This window comes from Balearica regulorum, chromosome 3, assembly GCF_011004875.1.
Source record: "Balearica regulorum gibbericeps isolate bBalReg1 chromosome 3, bBalReg1.pri, whole genome shotgun sequence".
Taxonomy (NCBI): domain Eukaryota; kingdom Metazoa; phylum Chordata; class Aves; order Gruiformes; family Gruidae; genus Balearica; species Balearica regulorum.
The window spans coordinates 54,639,539-54,657,046 of NC_046186.1; the positions used below are offsets into that span (position 1 = coordinate 54,639,539).

The 17,508-nt window shown below is 42.5% G+C and overlaps 1 protein-coding gene across 1 annotated transcript; it reads left to right on the top strand.

Annotated features, from left to right (window-relative positions):
- The first annotated feature begins 287 nt into the window (after nucleotides 1–287).
- On the top strand, nucleotides 288–14,062 carry RWDD1 (RWD domain containing 1). The gene is made up of 7 exons (XM_075747933.1): nucleotides 288–463; nucleotides 2,296–2,361; nucleotides 5,238–5,368; nucleotides 6,366–6,509; nucleotides 7,504–7,636; nucleotides 7,838–7,900; nucleotides 11,631–14,062. Exons 1-7 carry the CDS (start codon nucleotides 391–393, stop codon nucleotides 11,741–11,743), a joined length of 723 nt encoding a protein of 240 aa, XP_075604048.1. The 5' UTR covers nucleotides 288–390; the 3' UTR covers nucleotides 11,744–14,062.
- Nucleotides 14,063–17,508: the final 3,446 nt, after the last annotated feature.

A 17,508-nucleotide genomic window follows, 5' to 3' on the forward strand; every position in this document is an offset into this window, starting at 1 on the left:
TTTCTAACACGTCAGGTACAGACGGGTAAACACACCACGTCCGTTCTGCCCAGAGCTGAACGCTAAGCAGCGAGGACTAGAATTAACCGACCAGAAAGCAGCGCACTCCATCGCTCTTTACGAAGGCAGCCGAGACTCAGCAAGGATAAGGGCTCCTCCCCTCACAGCCGCACACCCGCCTGCCATTAGCTCAAGCGCGGCCGCCCGCCTCACGATGCTTTCCTCCCCTTCAGCCCAAAACCATCCACCGCCGATCGCGTGGACGGCGCTAGGCATGCTTAGCCGATGACCGGAGGGGAGCGCGCAGGCGCGGGCTGGCGGTGAGCGGCGGGGGGCCCGGGTCGCTTCGCGGTGCGGGCGGCCCATGGCCGTTGGCGGCGGCAGGCGACGATGACCGACTACAGCGAGGAACAGCGTAACGAGCTGGAGGCCTTGGAGTCCATCTACCCGGACTCGTTCACAGGTGAGCCGCGGCGGCGCCCGCGCCTGGCTCCGCCACACGGCCGCGGCGAGCCGGTATGAGGCAGGAGCGGGAGGCCCCGCCGGGCGGCAGCCGCCCCCTGCGCCGTGCCGGCCCGGGCTCCTTCGGGTGTCCCCTTGCTGTTAGCTGCACGGGTTGGATATTTTTCGGGGTTTGGGGGGGGCTTTTTGTTTTGTTTTGTTTTCCTTAGGCGGGAAAACCAAAGCGCTCGGTGGCGCTTCTCGCCCGGTACGCGTGGGTCTGGGCGGCTGGCGTGGGCGATGCCGGCCCCGGCGGTGAGTCACGCCGTGGTACAGCAGCCCAGCGGGGACCCCCGTTCCGGTGTCTGAGCCCGCGCTGTGGCTGGCAGAAGGATGTACCTTGGATAAACCTTTCAAAAGATGCGGCCCTAGGTGGGAATCGGGGAATGCGTCGACCAGTTTTCCGTTCTGGTGGCAGCTTCTCACAGCCGTGAAGCACGGGGTGTTTTGGGGTACTTCAAGGTGCCGTTTCCTCTGTAAGTGCATTGCCAGTATCCGCCTTAGTCCATTGCAGATCTGTGGTGGAACAAAAGCAAACTGCAGTTCCCAGGTGCGCTATGTTATAGTGCTAAAACTTTCATATGGTGGATACCTTGATCTTCAGACTTTTAGGACTTCCTAGTTACCATAAACAATTAAGACCATGCTAGCTAATCTAATGTGATTTATGGTGCTCAGTATCCAAAGAATTTTAACAATGAAAACAATGGTGCATTGTCTGTTTCCTTCCTGCATGGTATCTATTCTGCTCAAGGTCCCACCATATCTTACTTGTAGTAACTTCATCACGCAGACGTTTACCCAGTACAATTTGTCGATTGCTTTAATGTGAAAATCTTTTAGGTTCTTCAGTTTTATGGTAAAGGTATATGAATTGATCTCTGCTAGCTGAGGATGCTGAATCACTTATTGTAATATACTTTCATATAGCCTCTGTTCTAATGCTTACTATGAGTTATCTTTCATTCATGCAATGCTTTTACGCCTAAAAGAAGAGGGAAGAAAAAAGATTGTAGTAGTATGTTAGCAATTGGGCGAAATTCGATCAATACTGTTAGACCATATATACTAGATTGGACATAGGTTATAACAGTAATACAGAGCAGTCCTTATTTGAGAATATAGTCTGTGACCCACAGTTGTGCCAAGAGGTCTCTAGTCTATGAAACTTTAGATTACAGGGCTTGCATTTTGTGTGTGTCTATAGAGCTGCTTGTTGTTCGTCTTCTAGCTGCCTCATTCATGCAATTTCATTGTAGTACATTACTTGGGTAGGACATTCTTGAAGGAAAGCACTGTGTATTGCTTTTTTGTTTTAAGAAGCATTTGTTACATTAAGCTGTCCTAAATATAGAAATAAGTGCAGACATACTGTAAAAATAGTCCAGGGTCAAGAGTGCACTCAATGCTCATCACGCATATCTAGCACAATAAAGCAAATTAGCTTTGGGAGCTTTCTGCACACATTCAGTGTATTAACATAAGTCATTTGATAGTAGGTAGGTTTGCACTTTTTGGAAAAGTGAAACTACCAAAAGAAAAAACTTTCAAAAAGAAAAACTTTTTTATATTCTTGATGTTATATGGTTTCATTTAAAGAGCACTCCAAACATCAGATCATGTGGAAGATAGCTGCTAACTGAAAAGTATTTATTAATAGGGTAAAAGGCCCTTAACACTGTATCAATAGCTTCATTGCTTCATTAAATCCTTGAGAAGTTCAGTTTTAATGATGTGAACAAGTAGTTGTCTGATTTAAGGAATCTGTCTCTGTTTTTTTTTTTCTTTGAACAGTATTGTCAGAAAAGCCAACAACTTTCACAATCACTGTGACATCTGAAGCAGGAGAAAATGATGAAAGTAAGTTGATTGTGTCTTAAACATATATAGGAGGAGTTTCTGTGTAAGCCTAATTCTGTTGTGAACAACTAGATATATGTCCATTTAAGTCCTCTTAGGGGCCTGATCCAGCAGGCATTCCTCAGAAAATGTAGGTCAAGAGTTCTGGGGTTCTGTGTTTAGTTCACAGAAATGTTGCGCACTCGCACTCTGGCTACTTTCTGACATGCTGAATCTCAAATGCTTTGAAGCCTGTAGCTTCAAAAATAATGGGTTGCCATTGCCATAGGAGCTTACAGCCATGTTGTGAGGTGATTTATTTTTATCCTAGCAACTGCATGTATACCAGCTACATGGGAAAGTCAGGTCTGTGTATCATAAATATGCAGCCCTTAAAGCCCAGAACAAAGAGCTGTGAGTCCCAAGTACCTTTGTATTTTTTGGCATCAATGGTTGCATGGGCTTGTTCTAAGCAAGTCTTGCTCCAAGTAAGTTTGAGAGTTGCTGTTTCGGGTTACTGTATCAGAAGGGAAAAACTGCTTCTGTCTCCTTCAGTTTTAAAGGAGCAAGTTCTGCTCAGAGTAGGTGTCTGTGTTTGAGACTGCTGGACTGCCAGAGCTGTGAGTCTTGAGGAACTGAAGGAAGGCCTCTCCCTGCTATTCTGGCAGGATATGTGAAAGGAACTTGAAGCCACCCAGAGCTAGGATAACATGGAAAGGAGGCAAAAGAGAATCAAGTTGAGTGCATCCTCCTTACGAGGTTCTCCTCTTTGCTTATTAACTTATACTGGACATTGTGTCATAGAATCATAGAATGGTTTCAGTTGGAAGGGACCTTAAAGATCATCTAATTCCAACCCCCCCTGCTGGGGGCAGGAACACCCTCCACTAGATCACATTGCCCAAAGCCTCATCCAGCCTGGTCTTGAACACTTCCAGGGATGGGGCCTCCACAATCTATCTGGGCAACCTGTTCCAGTACCTCACCGCTCTAACAGTAAAGAATTTCTTTCTAACATCTAATCTAAATCGACCTTCCTTCAGCTTAAACCCGTTACCCCTTGTCCTGTCACTACACTCCCTGATAAACAGTCCCTCTCCAGCTTTCCTGTAGGCCCTTCAGGTACTGGTAAGCCGCAGTTAGATCTACCTGGAGCCTTCTTTTCTCCAGGCTGAACAATCCCAACTCTCAGCCTGTCCTCATAGAAGTGCTCCATCCCTCTTACCAGCTTCGTGGCCCTCCTCTGGACTTGCAGCCCAGGACACGGTTGGCTTTCTGGGCTGCAAGCACACACTGCCGGCTCATGTTGAGCTTCTCATCAATCAATACCCCCAAGTCCTTCTCCTCAGGGCTGCTTTCAATCCATTCCTCGCCCAGCCTATAGTTGTGCTTGGGATTGTGCCGACCCATGTGCAGGACCTTGCACTTGGCCTTGTTGAACCTCGTGCGTTCAACCACCTCTCCAGCCTGTCAAGGTCCCTCTGGATGGCATCCCTTCCCTCCAGCGTGTCAACCACACCACACAGCTTGGTGTTGTCGGCAAACTTGCTGAGGGTGCACTCGATCCCACTGTCCATGTTGCTGACAAAGATGTCGAACAGTGCCAGTCCCAGTACCGACCCCTGAGGAACGCCACTTGTCACTGTTGTCCACTTGGACATTGAGCCGTTGACCACAATTCTTTGAGCGCGACCATCCAGCCAATTCCTCATCCACCGAGCCAATTTAGAGACAAGGATGTTGTGTGGGACAGTGTCAAATGCCTTGCACAAGTCCAGGTAGATGACGTCAGTTGCCCTTCCCTTATCCACCAATGCTGTAACCTCATCATAGAAGGCCACCAGGTTTGTCAGGCACGATTTACCCTTAGTGAAGCCGTGTTGGCTGTCACCAATCACCTCTTTATTTTCCATGTGCCTGAGCATAGTCTTCAGGAGGGTGTGTTCCATAATCTTGCCAGGCATGGAGGTGAGACTGACCAGCCTGTAGTTCCCTGGGTCTTCCTTTTTACCCTTCTTAAAAATGGGGGTTATGTTCCCCCTTTTCCAGTCGGTGGGAACTTCGCTGAACTGCCAGGACTTCTCAAATATGATGGGGAGTGGCCTGCCCACTTCATCCGCCAGTTCCCTCAAGACCTGCAGATGCATCTCATCAGGTCCCATGGACTAGTGCACCTTCAGGTTCCTTAGATGTTCTTGACCCTGATCTTCTCCTACAGTGGGTGGTTCTGCATTCTCCGAGTCCCTGCCTTTGTCTTCTGTGGCCTGGGCAGTGTGGCTCAAGCATTTGCCAGTGAAGACTGAGGCAAAGTCGTCATTGAGTACCTCAGCCTTCTCCATATCGTGGGTAACCAGATCACCCGTTTCATTCCGGAGGGGACCCACATTTTCCCTCGTCCTCCTTTCATCACTGACATACTTATGTCCTTGTCATATGATTTATGGGGAGCCCTGGTACCCAACACAGAGGATGATACTCCAGCCAAGCACACAGAATTTAAAGCCTTAATATACTGAGATTCTCTCTAGATCTGTTGTTAGGACTCTTCCTCATTTTCTCCAACTTTAAGTGGGATATGAGGGAAAAGAGATTACTGCTTCTGTGGTACAGTAGGTACTAGAGGTTTTCCAGTATTGCTAAAGACCTTTCAGACATTAATAGCCTGTAATAGTTTATGTAAGGCTAAACGTCATCGTCTTAATTTCTCAAAACTCTTGCGTTATATTTAAATCTGTTCATACAGTTTTAACATCTGTGTAGGATGACTGTTCCTTTAAGATAAGAATACTTTGTATTTTAAAATCTTTAGGCTGCTGATGCAATAGAAAAATATACAGTCAGAGCTATATAAACTTACCACCTGAAGAATATGTTTTGGTTTTTTTTTTATCTTGTAGCTGTCCAAACAACACTTAAATTTACCTATAGAGAAAAATATCCCGATGAAACTCCACTTTATGAAATTGTCTCACAGGAGAATCTTGATGATAATGATGTCACAGACATAATAAAACTACTAGAACAACAGGTAAGGAAAATGGGATATCTCAATTCAGCTTGATAATCACTTCACACTTTAGCCAGAATTTCTCTCTCAAGTCAGTTGTTTCCTGAGGCATGTGCTACTGATTTAAAACATATTCCATATTGTAAGGACTGACTTTGAAGTTTGAGTTTGGTAAATGACATTATTGAGATAAATTATGTTAATGAGGTAAAAATACAGGCCGAATTCAGTGTACACAGGTACAGTAATGAAATGGAAGTGCTCTAGGGCTTGTCCTCTTGCAGTTCTAGCTTAAGGTGAATTTAACTGTATATGTAGTATTTGTGAAAATAAACCACTTCAATTTTATTTGGAAAGATTAAAAAATGCTCCATTGATTCTTTTTAATAACACAACTATTTGGAGGGGGAGAGGGAATGTCTCTTCAGCCTTTGGGATCAATAAGGGTGCATTGTAAAGGAATGAAAAGGAAACACTTCTTTGGTTTCAGGAATTCTTGACAAGTCCTCCCTGTCTTAAAACTGCCACAATATCTTCAGCAGACATTCTTTCTTTTCAGTTTACTTCATATAACCTTCCTTCCATCAACTGATGTTTTCTGGTTTTCCTGGGTAACTCTCCCATTTCAAAGGGGCATGTAATGGGATTAAGGAACAAGCCATTTCAGGAGAATAGTTCTGAGTGTCTGTTGTCTTCTAAGGTTTATAATATTCAAATCTTGGAGTTGTATTCCTACTATAGGTTTTGTTTTATTCATGAAAAAGCGTTCCTGATATCTATAGTACGTTGATAACCTGAACGTAGAGGTCATCAGTGGTGTTTTGCTGCACACCCATTTGGGAGTAATTTTAACTGGCCAATTGACTTGAATTTTGCGGTGTGCTTTTGAGATCGGCACAGAGTGCTTCAGCTGTGTTATCTGCATTTGCACAGCATACTGCTTTTTAAACGTATTTATGCATTCAACTGCTTGAGGTTTGAGGCTCTCCTGTTTGAGGTTGCATTCTTTGTGTTGTAGGCAGAAGAAAATTTAGGAATGGTAATGATCTTCACTCTAGTCTCAGCAGTACAGGAGAAATTAAATGAAATAGTGGATCAAATAAAAACACGGAGAGAAGAGGAAAAGAAACAGAAAGAAAAAGAAGCAGAAGAAGAAGAGAAAGTATGTAAAATGTTTTCAACTAAAAATTTCCTGGGTTTTTTTTTTTCCTGGTTTTTTTGAATGCATGGGTTTGATGCAGGAGCAGTTCTCGATTTCACTGGGAGAGGAACATCTCTCCCAAAGTTGATGTAATTAAAACTTGAGGACTGGAAGATTGTTTGGTGCGCTTAAGTGATTTTTCCTTCCCCCCATTTTCTAAAGCAGTCTTTTCAGAGATGTGATGCATGTTCACAATCCCTTCTAGCATTACTTCCTAAGGCAGGGGCAGGGATTTTTCCCAGATTAAATCAAAGTTGCTGTAGCCAGTTTCTTGTTTGAAGAGGCAAGAGGGGATGGGGAGCAAAAAGGGCTAGAATGCTGCATACAGGCTCCATGGTCTAAGTCTCTCCTCCTTGGTAGACTGGGTAGGGTCGGACCAGTCTTCAAGATCTGGTTTGTCCTCCCTGCACGTGTCCTTTCTACCAGCCACAGTGGAATAGTTTTTCCATTCATTGAGTGTGCTGTGACAAGTCCAACTACTGAATCTTCACTTTCTTCCTCAGAAATAGCTAGAGGGCAGAAGGTTCAGTGGTTTTGAAAACAGCAGAAAAATAGCTGGAAAACAAGAACCCTTTTTTTGTCTCAACAAGATAAAAGGGTTAGTGTATTTTAATTCAGTGTAGATTGCACTTAAGAGTTGATAAGAAGCACTGCCTACTTATGGATAACCTGTATTAGTGGTGTGTTGCTAACTATTGCCCTGTAGGTCCAAAAGTAGTACGCAAGGTTTTTCCATAAGAATTTCCACCTTGGTACAGCTCTCTGAAGTTAAAGTCCCATGACAAAAACAGGAAGAATGCGGGGTTTGTGTATTCTCAGGGTAGGATTAATTTCTCAGAATACTTCACAGCAAGCAGTGTTTCTGGAATGTTGTAATTTAAATAATTAAGAGAATGCTCATTTTCACTTGTAGCTTTGCAAGTTGTGTTTACAGTCTTGTTTTCTGTTCTTTTAGCAACGTTTTCATGGCACTCCTGTTACCATTGAGAATTTCTTAAATTGGAAAGCAAAGTTTGATGCAGAACTCCTAGAAATAAAGAGGAAAAAAATGAAAGAAGAAGAACAAGCGGGCAAAAATAAATTAAGCGGTATGATTTAAACCTGGTCTTGATGTTTTTGAAATATTACCAGACTATAATGACAAGCCTAAAAGTAATTTTTACATCGAAAGATGATGGTAGTAAATAAAGTCTTAATGCAGTATTTGATTATTGTCCTCCATGTAGCACAAAATCTTTCTGACTTTATTTCATATTTCTACTTTCTTAATGTATTTTTTTATTTTTTAGGGAAACAGCTGTTTGAAATGGATCACAACCTTGACACCTCTGACATTCAGTTCTTGGAGGAAGGTAAATTCCTGTTTGTTTCCATAACTGAAAGACAGTGACTTCAAATAGGTCAAAATTCCTAAGCAAAATCTGGCTTATACTTCTGAGTTAACATCTTACCTCAGTATCACTTTTACATTGGAAAAACTTTGAGACGTACTGTTCTGCAGATTGAATGGAAGTGACTTTTAACTTCTTTCAAAAACAAACAACATTTTCAAGATCCTAAAGCATATTTATTTGCAGTTTTGAGCTTGAGTTGATCTAATTTCTGTTGCTTCTATTCAAGTGTTTAGATTGGAAGCAAAACCAAACAAAACCAAAACAAAAAACCCACAACTAAACCCTGCTTTTTCTTTTTTTCTAATAGCCAGCCTTCCTACCCACAGTTTCAGTCACAGATCTTTGAAGTTCTGTCATCTTCTTTGTGAATCTCAACACCAATAGTAAACACGAGACCCGCATGGCTGAGTTGAGACCTGCTGGTCAAACTAAAGGGCAAGAAGGAAATGCTCAGGCAGTGGAAGCAGGGACAGGGATCCTGGGAAGAGTATAGGGACGCTGCCCGGTTGTGTAGGGATGGGGTCAGGAAGGCCAAAGCGCAGCTGGAGCTGAACTTGGCAAGGGGATACAAAGAGTAGTAAGAAGGGCTCCTACAGGTATGTCAGCCAGAAAAGGAAGGTCAGAGAAAGTGTACTTCCCCTGATGAGCAAGACTGGCAAACTGGTAACAACAGATAAGGCGAAGGCTGAGGTACTCACAACTTCTTTTCATCAGTCTTCACTGGCAACCTCTCTTCCCACACCTCTCAAGTGGATGGACCACAAGACATGGACTGGGGGAGCAAAGTACCTCCCACTGTAAGAGAAGATCAGGTTTGTGACCACCTGAGGAACCTTGAACATACATAAGTCTATGGGACCTGACAAGATGCATCCCAGAGTCCCAAGAGAACTGGCTGATGTAGTTGCCAAGCCACTCTCCATGATATTTGAAAATCATGGCAGTCAGATGAAGTCCATGGTGACTGGAAAAAGAGAAACATTGCACCCATTTTTAAAAAGGGTAGAAAGGAGGACCCTGGGAACTACCAACCTGTGAGCCTCACCTCTGTGCCTGGGAAGGTCATGGAACAGATCCTCCTAGAAGCTATGCTAAGGCACATGAAGGACAGGGAGGTGATACAAGAGAGCCAGCATGGATTCACCACAGCCAAGTCTTGCCTGACCAACTTAGTGGCCTTCTATGATGGAGTGAACTACATCAGAGGACAAGGGAAGAGCTATGGATGTTGTCTATCTGGACTTCTGTAATGTCTCTAATTTGGAGAGATACAGATTTGATGGATGGCCTGTTCGGTGGTTGGCGAATTGGTTGTAAGGTTGCATCCAGATGGTATTGGTCAACAGCTCAATGTCCAGATGGAGATTGGTGGCAAGGTGTCCCTCAGGGGTCCATATTGGGACCAGTACTGTTTAATATCTTCATCAGTGACATAGGCAGTGGGATCGAGTGCACCCTTCAGCAAGTTTGCCAATGACACTAAGTTGAGTGGTGCAGTTGACACGCCTGAGGGACGGGATGCCTAGACAAGCTCAAGAAGTGGGCCCATGTGAACCTCATGAAGTTCAGCAGGCCAAGTGCAAGGTCCTGCACATGGGTTGGGGCAATCCCCAGTATCAATACAGGCTGGAGGATGAAGGGACTGAGAGCAGCCCTGAGGAGAAAGACTTGGGGGTGTTGGTGGACGACAAGCTCAACATGAGCCGGCAGTGTGCGCTTGCAGCCCAGAAAGCCAACTGTGTCCTGGGCTGCATCAAAAGAAGTGTGACCAGCAGGTCGAGGGAGGTGATCCTGCCCCTCTACTCCGCTCTGGTGAGACCCCACCTGGAGTACTGCGTCCAGCTCTGGGGGCCCCAGTACAAGAAGGACATGGAGCTGTTGGAGAGAGTTCAGAAGAGGGCCACAAAGATGATCTGGAGAGAGGCTGGAGCACCTCTCCTCTGAGGACAGGCTGAGAGAGTTGGGATTGTTCAGCCTGGGGAAGGGAAGGCTCCAGGGAGACCTTCTAACAACCTTCCAGTATCTAAAGGGGGCTTATAAGAAAGATGGGGGCAAACTTTTTAGTAGGGCCTGTTGCCCTAGGGGACATGGGGTAATGGTTTTAAACTAAATGAGAGTAGATTTAGGAAGAAATTTTTTACATTGAGGGAGGTGAAACAGTGGAACAGGGTGCCCAAAGAGGTGGTAGGTGCCCCATCCCTGGAAAGATTCAAGGTCAGGTTGGATGGGGCTCTGAGCAACTTGATCTAGTTGAAGATGTCCCTGCTCATTGCAGGGGGGTTGGACTAAATGGCCTTTAAAGGTTCCTTCCAACCCAAACTGTTCTGTGATTCCATGATCTTGCAGGTCAAATTAAATCCTATTTACTTCTGTGCCACCCAGTTCTTCTTTGTGGTTTTATGCAGGTTTGTCTATTATCTCACTGGAAAAAATAACTTGATGCCAGCTGAAAATTTCGTAAACATGTGCCAAAAGATGTTAAACTTGGAAAATCTGCTGGAGATAAATCAAATCTACTCACAGTCATATATCTATTTAATTTTCTGTACTAGTATCCTAGTTTAAAAGACTGATTTTGAGTTAAAGCAATTCTTTAATGTAGCTGCATTACCTACTGTATGGCAAAACATACATGCAGAAGAGTCCAGAATTTTCTCTGCAAGTAACAATTTAAAAAAAAACGTTGTTTATGAACATCAGTGAGTATGTACTCAAAATGGCAGTCATGGGGGAGTTGAGTTTCTTTTAGAGGGCATAGTATAACCTCGTCTTCCTCTTCCTCCAAAATGCCTGAAGTGAAGATGAGTTGTTGATAGGACATTTGGCTGTCTCAAGGGAGGAATGGACTTCTGTATTTGGGCTCTGTGCCCAAATGACTTGGGATTAATGTATTAACTTTTAGTCCTGTTGCTATCGGTGATTAAAAACTCTTGTTTTTATTGCTGTTTGCATTCTGTCATTAATGCAACAGGTTACTGACTGCAATTTAATATTACATTACTGTGTGATAGGTAATACTAATTTTTACAGCTTAAACGGGATGATGGCTTTATCTTTTAGATGGAAACTTGTTATAGAGGCTCTTTCAAATCCAGAGAAAGGCCAGAACCTTATTGGGTGGCCGGAAGATGTCACTGTTGATGCACAGAAATAAAATAGAAATAGTCCTCAAGCCTTATCCTTAGGGCAGCATCATCTCTTTCAGAAGAAAATGTGAAAGCATGCAAAGCTTTATCTTGATTTTAAAATTTAAATCTGAAAACAAATGTATGTATGTAGGCATATAAATGATAAGAGGTTTTTTTTATAAACCCTCTGTGTTTCTGTGGCTGTGATAGTTTTAACTATTCCAGCTGTGAGGTCCTGAGCTCCTACTTTGACAGTACCTGGGAGAAGGGATCTCTGCGCCTGGGAACTATAAATGTTAATTTCATTCTTCCAATGGATTCTGAGGTCCTGTGGGACATTTCTCATGACTGGGTTTTGGTAGGAGGAAAAAAAGCTTCACTTTAGCTGTACAAATATAAAACCTTTCATTTCCTTTTCCATACCTATTTGATATATAAAAAGCCAAGTAAGTTAACAGCTACCTACATTGAAAAATGAATATGAAAGTGTTGTGTATTTTGTTGTTCAGGTACTGTTTTCCTACATGCATGAAAATAAATTATTTTTCTGTTCTTTGCAGCTGGAAACAGCGTGGAGGTTGATGAATCTTTATTCCAAGAAATGGATGATTTAGAGTTGGAGGATGAAGAGGATGACCCTGACTACAACCCTGTTAATTTAGATAGTGATTAGACTTTTTTGAACTGGCTGTGTTGGACATATGTATGGAGAGGGGGATAGACAGGAAAGCCACAGCATCTGTGGTTTTAGTAATGTGCATTGGTTTTCTTTTTTTTTCTTTTTTCCAAAGAAAAAAACAAAATATTTTAAATCCAGGAGAATGGTCTTCTGATGACTTTCATCGTAAATAAATTTACTTTAATATTTCACATGAAAAATTTGAGGAATATTGATCTGTCTGAAAATGCTATTCTATTTTCTCTTATTTTTTCCTTCCCACTTTTGTAATTGTCCTTTGAAGAGACGTGACAACAAGCAAGAAGGAGAGATGTTACAGCAAGTGCCTACTTCTGAAGGCTGAGCTATCTTCCACCTGGGATATACGTGGACAGCTTTGGTGAATAAAAGGGATCACATACTATGCAGTTATTTTTTTATTTCTTTCTTCTGTGGAATTTTATAATGCTTCAAGAATGGCCAGTTCTGGTGCCCCCACCTCTCAGCTGTAGATAGGCAGCACTAGTCACCTGATAATAAGGCATAGCCTTATTAATGGCAACCATTTCCATACTATTGCCATAGTTGAGGATAATAGTTTCAAAATGACTAGTTCAAATCCGCAGGAAAGAAATCAGAATGAGATGAAGTCCTCTTAAAAAGTTTGGCTGATTTGTTCAGGGAGGGTTTTTTTTTATTTTGAACTTGTGCATCAATGAACTTCCATGGGAAGAAGGAAAAAAAAAACAAACCAAAAAAACACAACCTCCCAAAAAAAACCCCACCAAACCACCCTAGGAAAATTAGTTTGCTTTTGGCAACAGACTATGTTAAAGCACTATCACTGGAGTGCAGAATGCAGTACCAGGATTTATAGAGTGCTTATAGGTTTAATGTAATGGATATTCTTATAGGCTGCCAACCGGATACTTCTAAAAAGGTTAGCGCAGCGTACAGTTAAGCTACACATCAACTTGTGGATGTTAACCATCCTGCAGAGTTGTTTATAGAGCTAATCGCTTGATGTTAGACTCCTTCACCCTTCCCACCTCCGAAATAACCTAAACCACTTTGAGAACCGTGGTGTTTAAACATGCTGTGTTTGCATCAGCTGGAAGGATGGCAGTATAGATGAAGGTTTCAAAAGACAGCTCTCCGAACAGAGAACCGCCAGGCACCTCAATGATTAATCACTGTGTGCTGAATTTTAAAATACTGTTAGTAGACTGCCTTAACTGCACCAGCTTCAATCTTTGAAGAGAGTTGCACTAAAGTATCACAGTGCTTAGAAGAATAATAAATATATGAAGTTTAATATTTGGAAATTCCATATTCAAAGTGAGATGTTTAATTCTGGAAATAATTTAATGGTGTATAAGATTCTCTGCTCATATTGCTTGAAAACATCTGTTTAGGAGGATCTCCTTCAACATGTTTCAGTAGTCCTTTCTTTTTCTATCCAAGATGAATGAGTTTCTAGTAGATATAAATAAATGTTTGAGTACCCTGTAAATACTTTTATAAAATAATCATGTGCCTTTGTTCCTACTGTCCTCTATTTGATCTTAATTTTGGCTACTAAAAACTCTAGACAAGTAATGTGTGTTTCAAAGCAATAAGCAGGATCTGTGTTCCAGCAGAGTTACCAAATATATTTAAAAATTGTGAACAAATGTGATATTAAATCTGACTTTTCCAAAGATACAGTTGGATCGAAAGCTTCATAGTGACTACATCCAGCTTCCTGTGTAATCACTAGGATGTTTTAAAATGCTCTTCAGCACTGAACTTACTTTACTTCTGGTATGTCTCAATTCAGCTGCATAAAAAACATTTAACTCCTAAGGCTGCTTTCTATTTTCAGCTAGGTGTGTTTAAAACTGGCTTTTTTCATAAAAGGAGTTAATTAGTTCTCTTTAAATCTGGACTGAATCCAAGAATGCTGTGTAGTCTGTGCAGAATGTGGTAATCTGAGAAAATTTACCAAGTGGGTCACTGATGAGAACCATCTACATATGAAAAAAAGTTTCTCATTAATGATATTTAATAAGGTTTTCTAGTCTGTTTTCACACTAACATATTTATTGGTTTTCATGCAGAGGATGTATAGCTTAAAAATGTTAAAATGATGTCAAACCATTTAAAATGTGAAAATGTGTTTTCACTACATCTTTTAATTCAAAGCAGAGAAAATAAGGGTTGAAGTGACAAAAATTTGCGTAAAGTCCATTCCTTCAAGTCTTTGGAACAAGTTTCAGTGACTCAATCTGAACTTCAGATTTGTTTAGCTTTGTTAGCAGTTAACATCTGTGAAATAAAAGGGAATTTGACTGAGAGTGAGCTTGGTTTTGTTTGCGTGTTTTAGTTTGCTGAAATGGACTGAGAGAAGGTTTTTTTGGTGGAAGAAGTCTAGGTGAGATATTTAAAGTTAACTTACACACTTTGGGTTAGACTGAAGTCTAATTTGTATTAATCTAATAAAATTCCACTGATAAACTTTGATGGAAAGTTAGTAATTCAAAATCATAGTGCCGACAACCTTGCTTGTATCTTGCTTTAATCTCTCAAGACCAAAGCATACACTGTAATGCATGTAGGGAGATTATTATGAGTTGCAACATTGCACTACCAAAGCTAATTTAGTTTTGATCATGCTGAACTTTATGAATAGTTGGTGCCTGAACGCTATTAAAATCCAGAGGGTGGTGCCCACCACATCAAGATGCTGTAGGAGTACAATCTTGGGCATACCGCAAAGCCAAGGATTTTGCATCCAAATTATGACTGTCTTATGATCTGCTTTAAAGCAAACAAAACCTAGTTGTGGTATATGTTTGGGGTTTTTTCCTTTCTTTTTTTTTCCTTTCTCTAATAGGTCAGTGGTCAGTGTATTTTGGCCGAAAATGGGGAGCTTGAAGTACAATTCCTGTGGGGTGAATCATAGAAGACCAGGTTGGAAGGGACCTCAACGATTATCTGGTCCAACCTCTAGGCAAAAGCATGGTCTAGACAAGATGGCCCAGCACGCTCTACAGCTGAATCTTACAAGTGTCCAATGTTGGGGAATCCACTGCTTCCCTGGGGAGGTTATTCTGATGGCTGATTGTTCTCAGTGTGTAAAATTTTCCTCTAGTGTCCAATTGGAATCTCCCCAGGAGTAACTTGCACCCATTACCCTTCGTCTTTTCCATCTTCTTTGTAGACACCCTTCAGGTACTGGAACATGACAATGAGGTCACCCCTAAGTCACCTTTTCTCAAGGCCGAACAAACCCAGTTCTCTCAGCCTTCCCTCATATGGCAGGCTTCTGAGTCCTTTGACCATCCTGGTGGCCCTCCTCTGGACCCGCTCCAGCCTGTCCGTATCTTTTTTGTATAGTGGGGACCAAAACTGAACACAGTATTCCAGGTGTGGCCTGACAAGCGCTGAGTAGAGTGGGATAATGACTTCTTTATCTTTGCTGGTGATGCCCTTGTTGATGCAGCCCAGCATCCTGTTGGCTTTCTTTGCCACTGCAGCACACTGTTCCTTCATATTGAGCTTGTTGTCCACCAGGACCCCCAGGTCGCTCTCCACAGAGCTGCTCTCCAGCCGGGAAGATCCCAGTCTGTGTTGCACTCCTGGATTATGTGCAGGCATAAGATCTGACACCTGTCCTTGTTGAACTTCAAAAGGTTCTTGTTAGCCCACTCTTCCAGCCTATCTAGGTCTTCCTGCAGAGTGTCTCTCCCTTCCGAAGCGTCCGCTTTCTCACTCAATTTGTTATCATCCACAAACTTCATTAGGGTGTACTTGATCCCATCACCCAGATCACTTACGAAGACATTAAACAGTGTTGGGCCCAGTATCGATCCCTGGGGGACCCCACTTGTGGCAGGGTGCCAGTTTGAAAAAGAGCTATTTACAACCACCCTCTGGGTGCGTCCTGTCAGCCAGTTCCCACCCACCACAGGGACCACTTGTCTAGACCATCACACATTGGTTTCTGTAGGAGGAAGCTGTGGGAAACTGTATCAAAGGCCTTGGAGAAATCCAGGTAGACAACGTACACCACTCACCTAACATCAACCAAGCAGGTTACTTTGTCATTGAATCTTCAGTCTTTCTTCTAAGAGACTTAGAACCATCAGGCTGCCTCCAGTTTTTAAACTGTGTGGTTGCTGAAATAAATTCAGAACTTGTTGGACCAGACAGTAGACTGTACCTGGATCCAAGATGCTGATGCCCTTGGATCCTGAGAAAAAGAGCTGTTGTGTGAGTGCTCTCTCTTGTGCTGCAGAATCTGACAGTGCCTGAAATACTACTTTTTTGGGGGGTTGGTTTTTGGGTGGGTTTTGGGTTTGGTTTGTGGTTTTTGTTGTTTGGGTTTTTTTAAGTTAGCCATTCAGTGCTTTGTAACTTGACGTGAAGTAAGAGGGAGAAGGAGAGCAAAGAGGCTTTTCAGGTTCAATTCTTTGACATAATTGCATTTATTGCCATGATCTCAATTTTATTTTCTGCACTGCATGCTTATGAAATCTGCAACTGATTGAGTCAGCTTATAGCATCGGGCTGTGGCATAGTGTAGTGTGAGGTTTATGTGGCTTTTATTACTATGCTGGGACTTCTTGTTATTGGAAAAAATGTAAAGATCAAGGTCCTACCTGTAATCAGGAGTTCTGTTTGTACTTACGGCAAACTCAGCAAAAGTCCTGTGTTAGGCTTCTGACTTTGAACTAGTTTTACCTTTTCAGTGGCAAAGGTAAATATGTACAGGTGGAAAAGGTCACTGGTCCCCTTGTGGGAAGTTCAAACTCAGAGGTCAGGGGATGCAGTGGTTACATAAGCCACATAAGGGTGTTTTGGGTTCGTTTTGGTTCGTTTGTTTGTTTTTGTAATTTATTTTGTTGTATTGGGGATGCAAAGTTCCAGAAGGAAAGGTGGTCTGGCTGTACCATTGAAGGACATGGAAATATTCTCCTTGTAGGCTAATTATATGAGGTCACCTTGTGCCTAATAGCAGCTAACAGCATGCTGTCCATGAAGTAATTCTGTCCAGGAAAAAAGCAGGTACAGTGCATCAGAAAGCTAAAATGGGTGGATTGAAAATGAGAAGAAAGAGCTAGTCCCTTGGGACCAGTGATGGAAGCAGACAAACAAGCAAGCCAGTATGTGAATTGGAAGGATTTTGTACTTTTTTCAAACAGTTCATAGGAAAGCCCAGGTTAGTGGTTCTTTGTCAAATCAAAATGATTATTTGAAATGCTTTTGAAATTAGAAGTTATATCCTGCTGTGGCTGGTTGTTAGGACATTGATTCAATAGCAACCAAAAGCAGTCACCATAGTTTGATCATGTAGATGACACAGCAGGGATGAGCGTCCGAAACTTGCCTTCCCCACCAGGGAAGTGCAGTTGGTATCTGAAAAAAAGGTGGAACAAAATGTTTCCTCCTCAGATCACGTCCTTTCCCTCTGCCCTCCCAACTGAGGCTGTGCTGAAAGGGAGGGAAGATTATTGGAGGGGAAAAAAAATGCTAGAGCTGTATCAGAGACTTTAACAGTGCGTATATGGGGAGGAGAGGAACTACAACTCTAGTTTGTGAGTAGTTGAGAATTGTGCAGGAGTTGGACTTCCCTTTGTAAGCAACATAAAAGGCATTACTGTCTACAAAGGTGAATATGTCATAGACCACGAGTGGAGCTGTTGAATTTGCAAATATTTTTTGAGTTGTTGATAGAAAAAATCTTGAGATACTGTCCTCTGTCTTCTGTAGTTATCTTCTCAGGGGAAACCCATGGG

Bases quoted from the DNA above. Each gene is read 5' to 3' on its own strand.
- RWDD1 (XM_075747933.1), top strand. From the start codon at position 391: ATGACCGACTACAGCGAGGAACAGCGTAACGAGCTGGAGGCCTTGGAG. The intron at 464-2,295 runs GTGAGCCGCGGC...TTCTTTGAACAG, and splicing joins CTACCCGGACTCGTTCACAG to TATTGTCAGAAAAGCCAACA. The intron at 6,510-7,503 runs GTATGTAAAATG...CTGTTCTTTTAG, and splicing joins AAGCAGAAGAAGAAGAGAAA to CAACGTTTTCATGGCACTCC.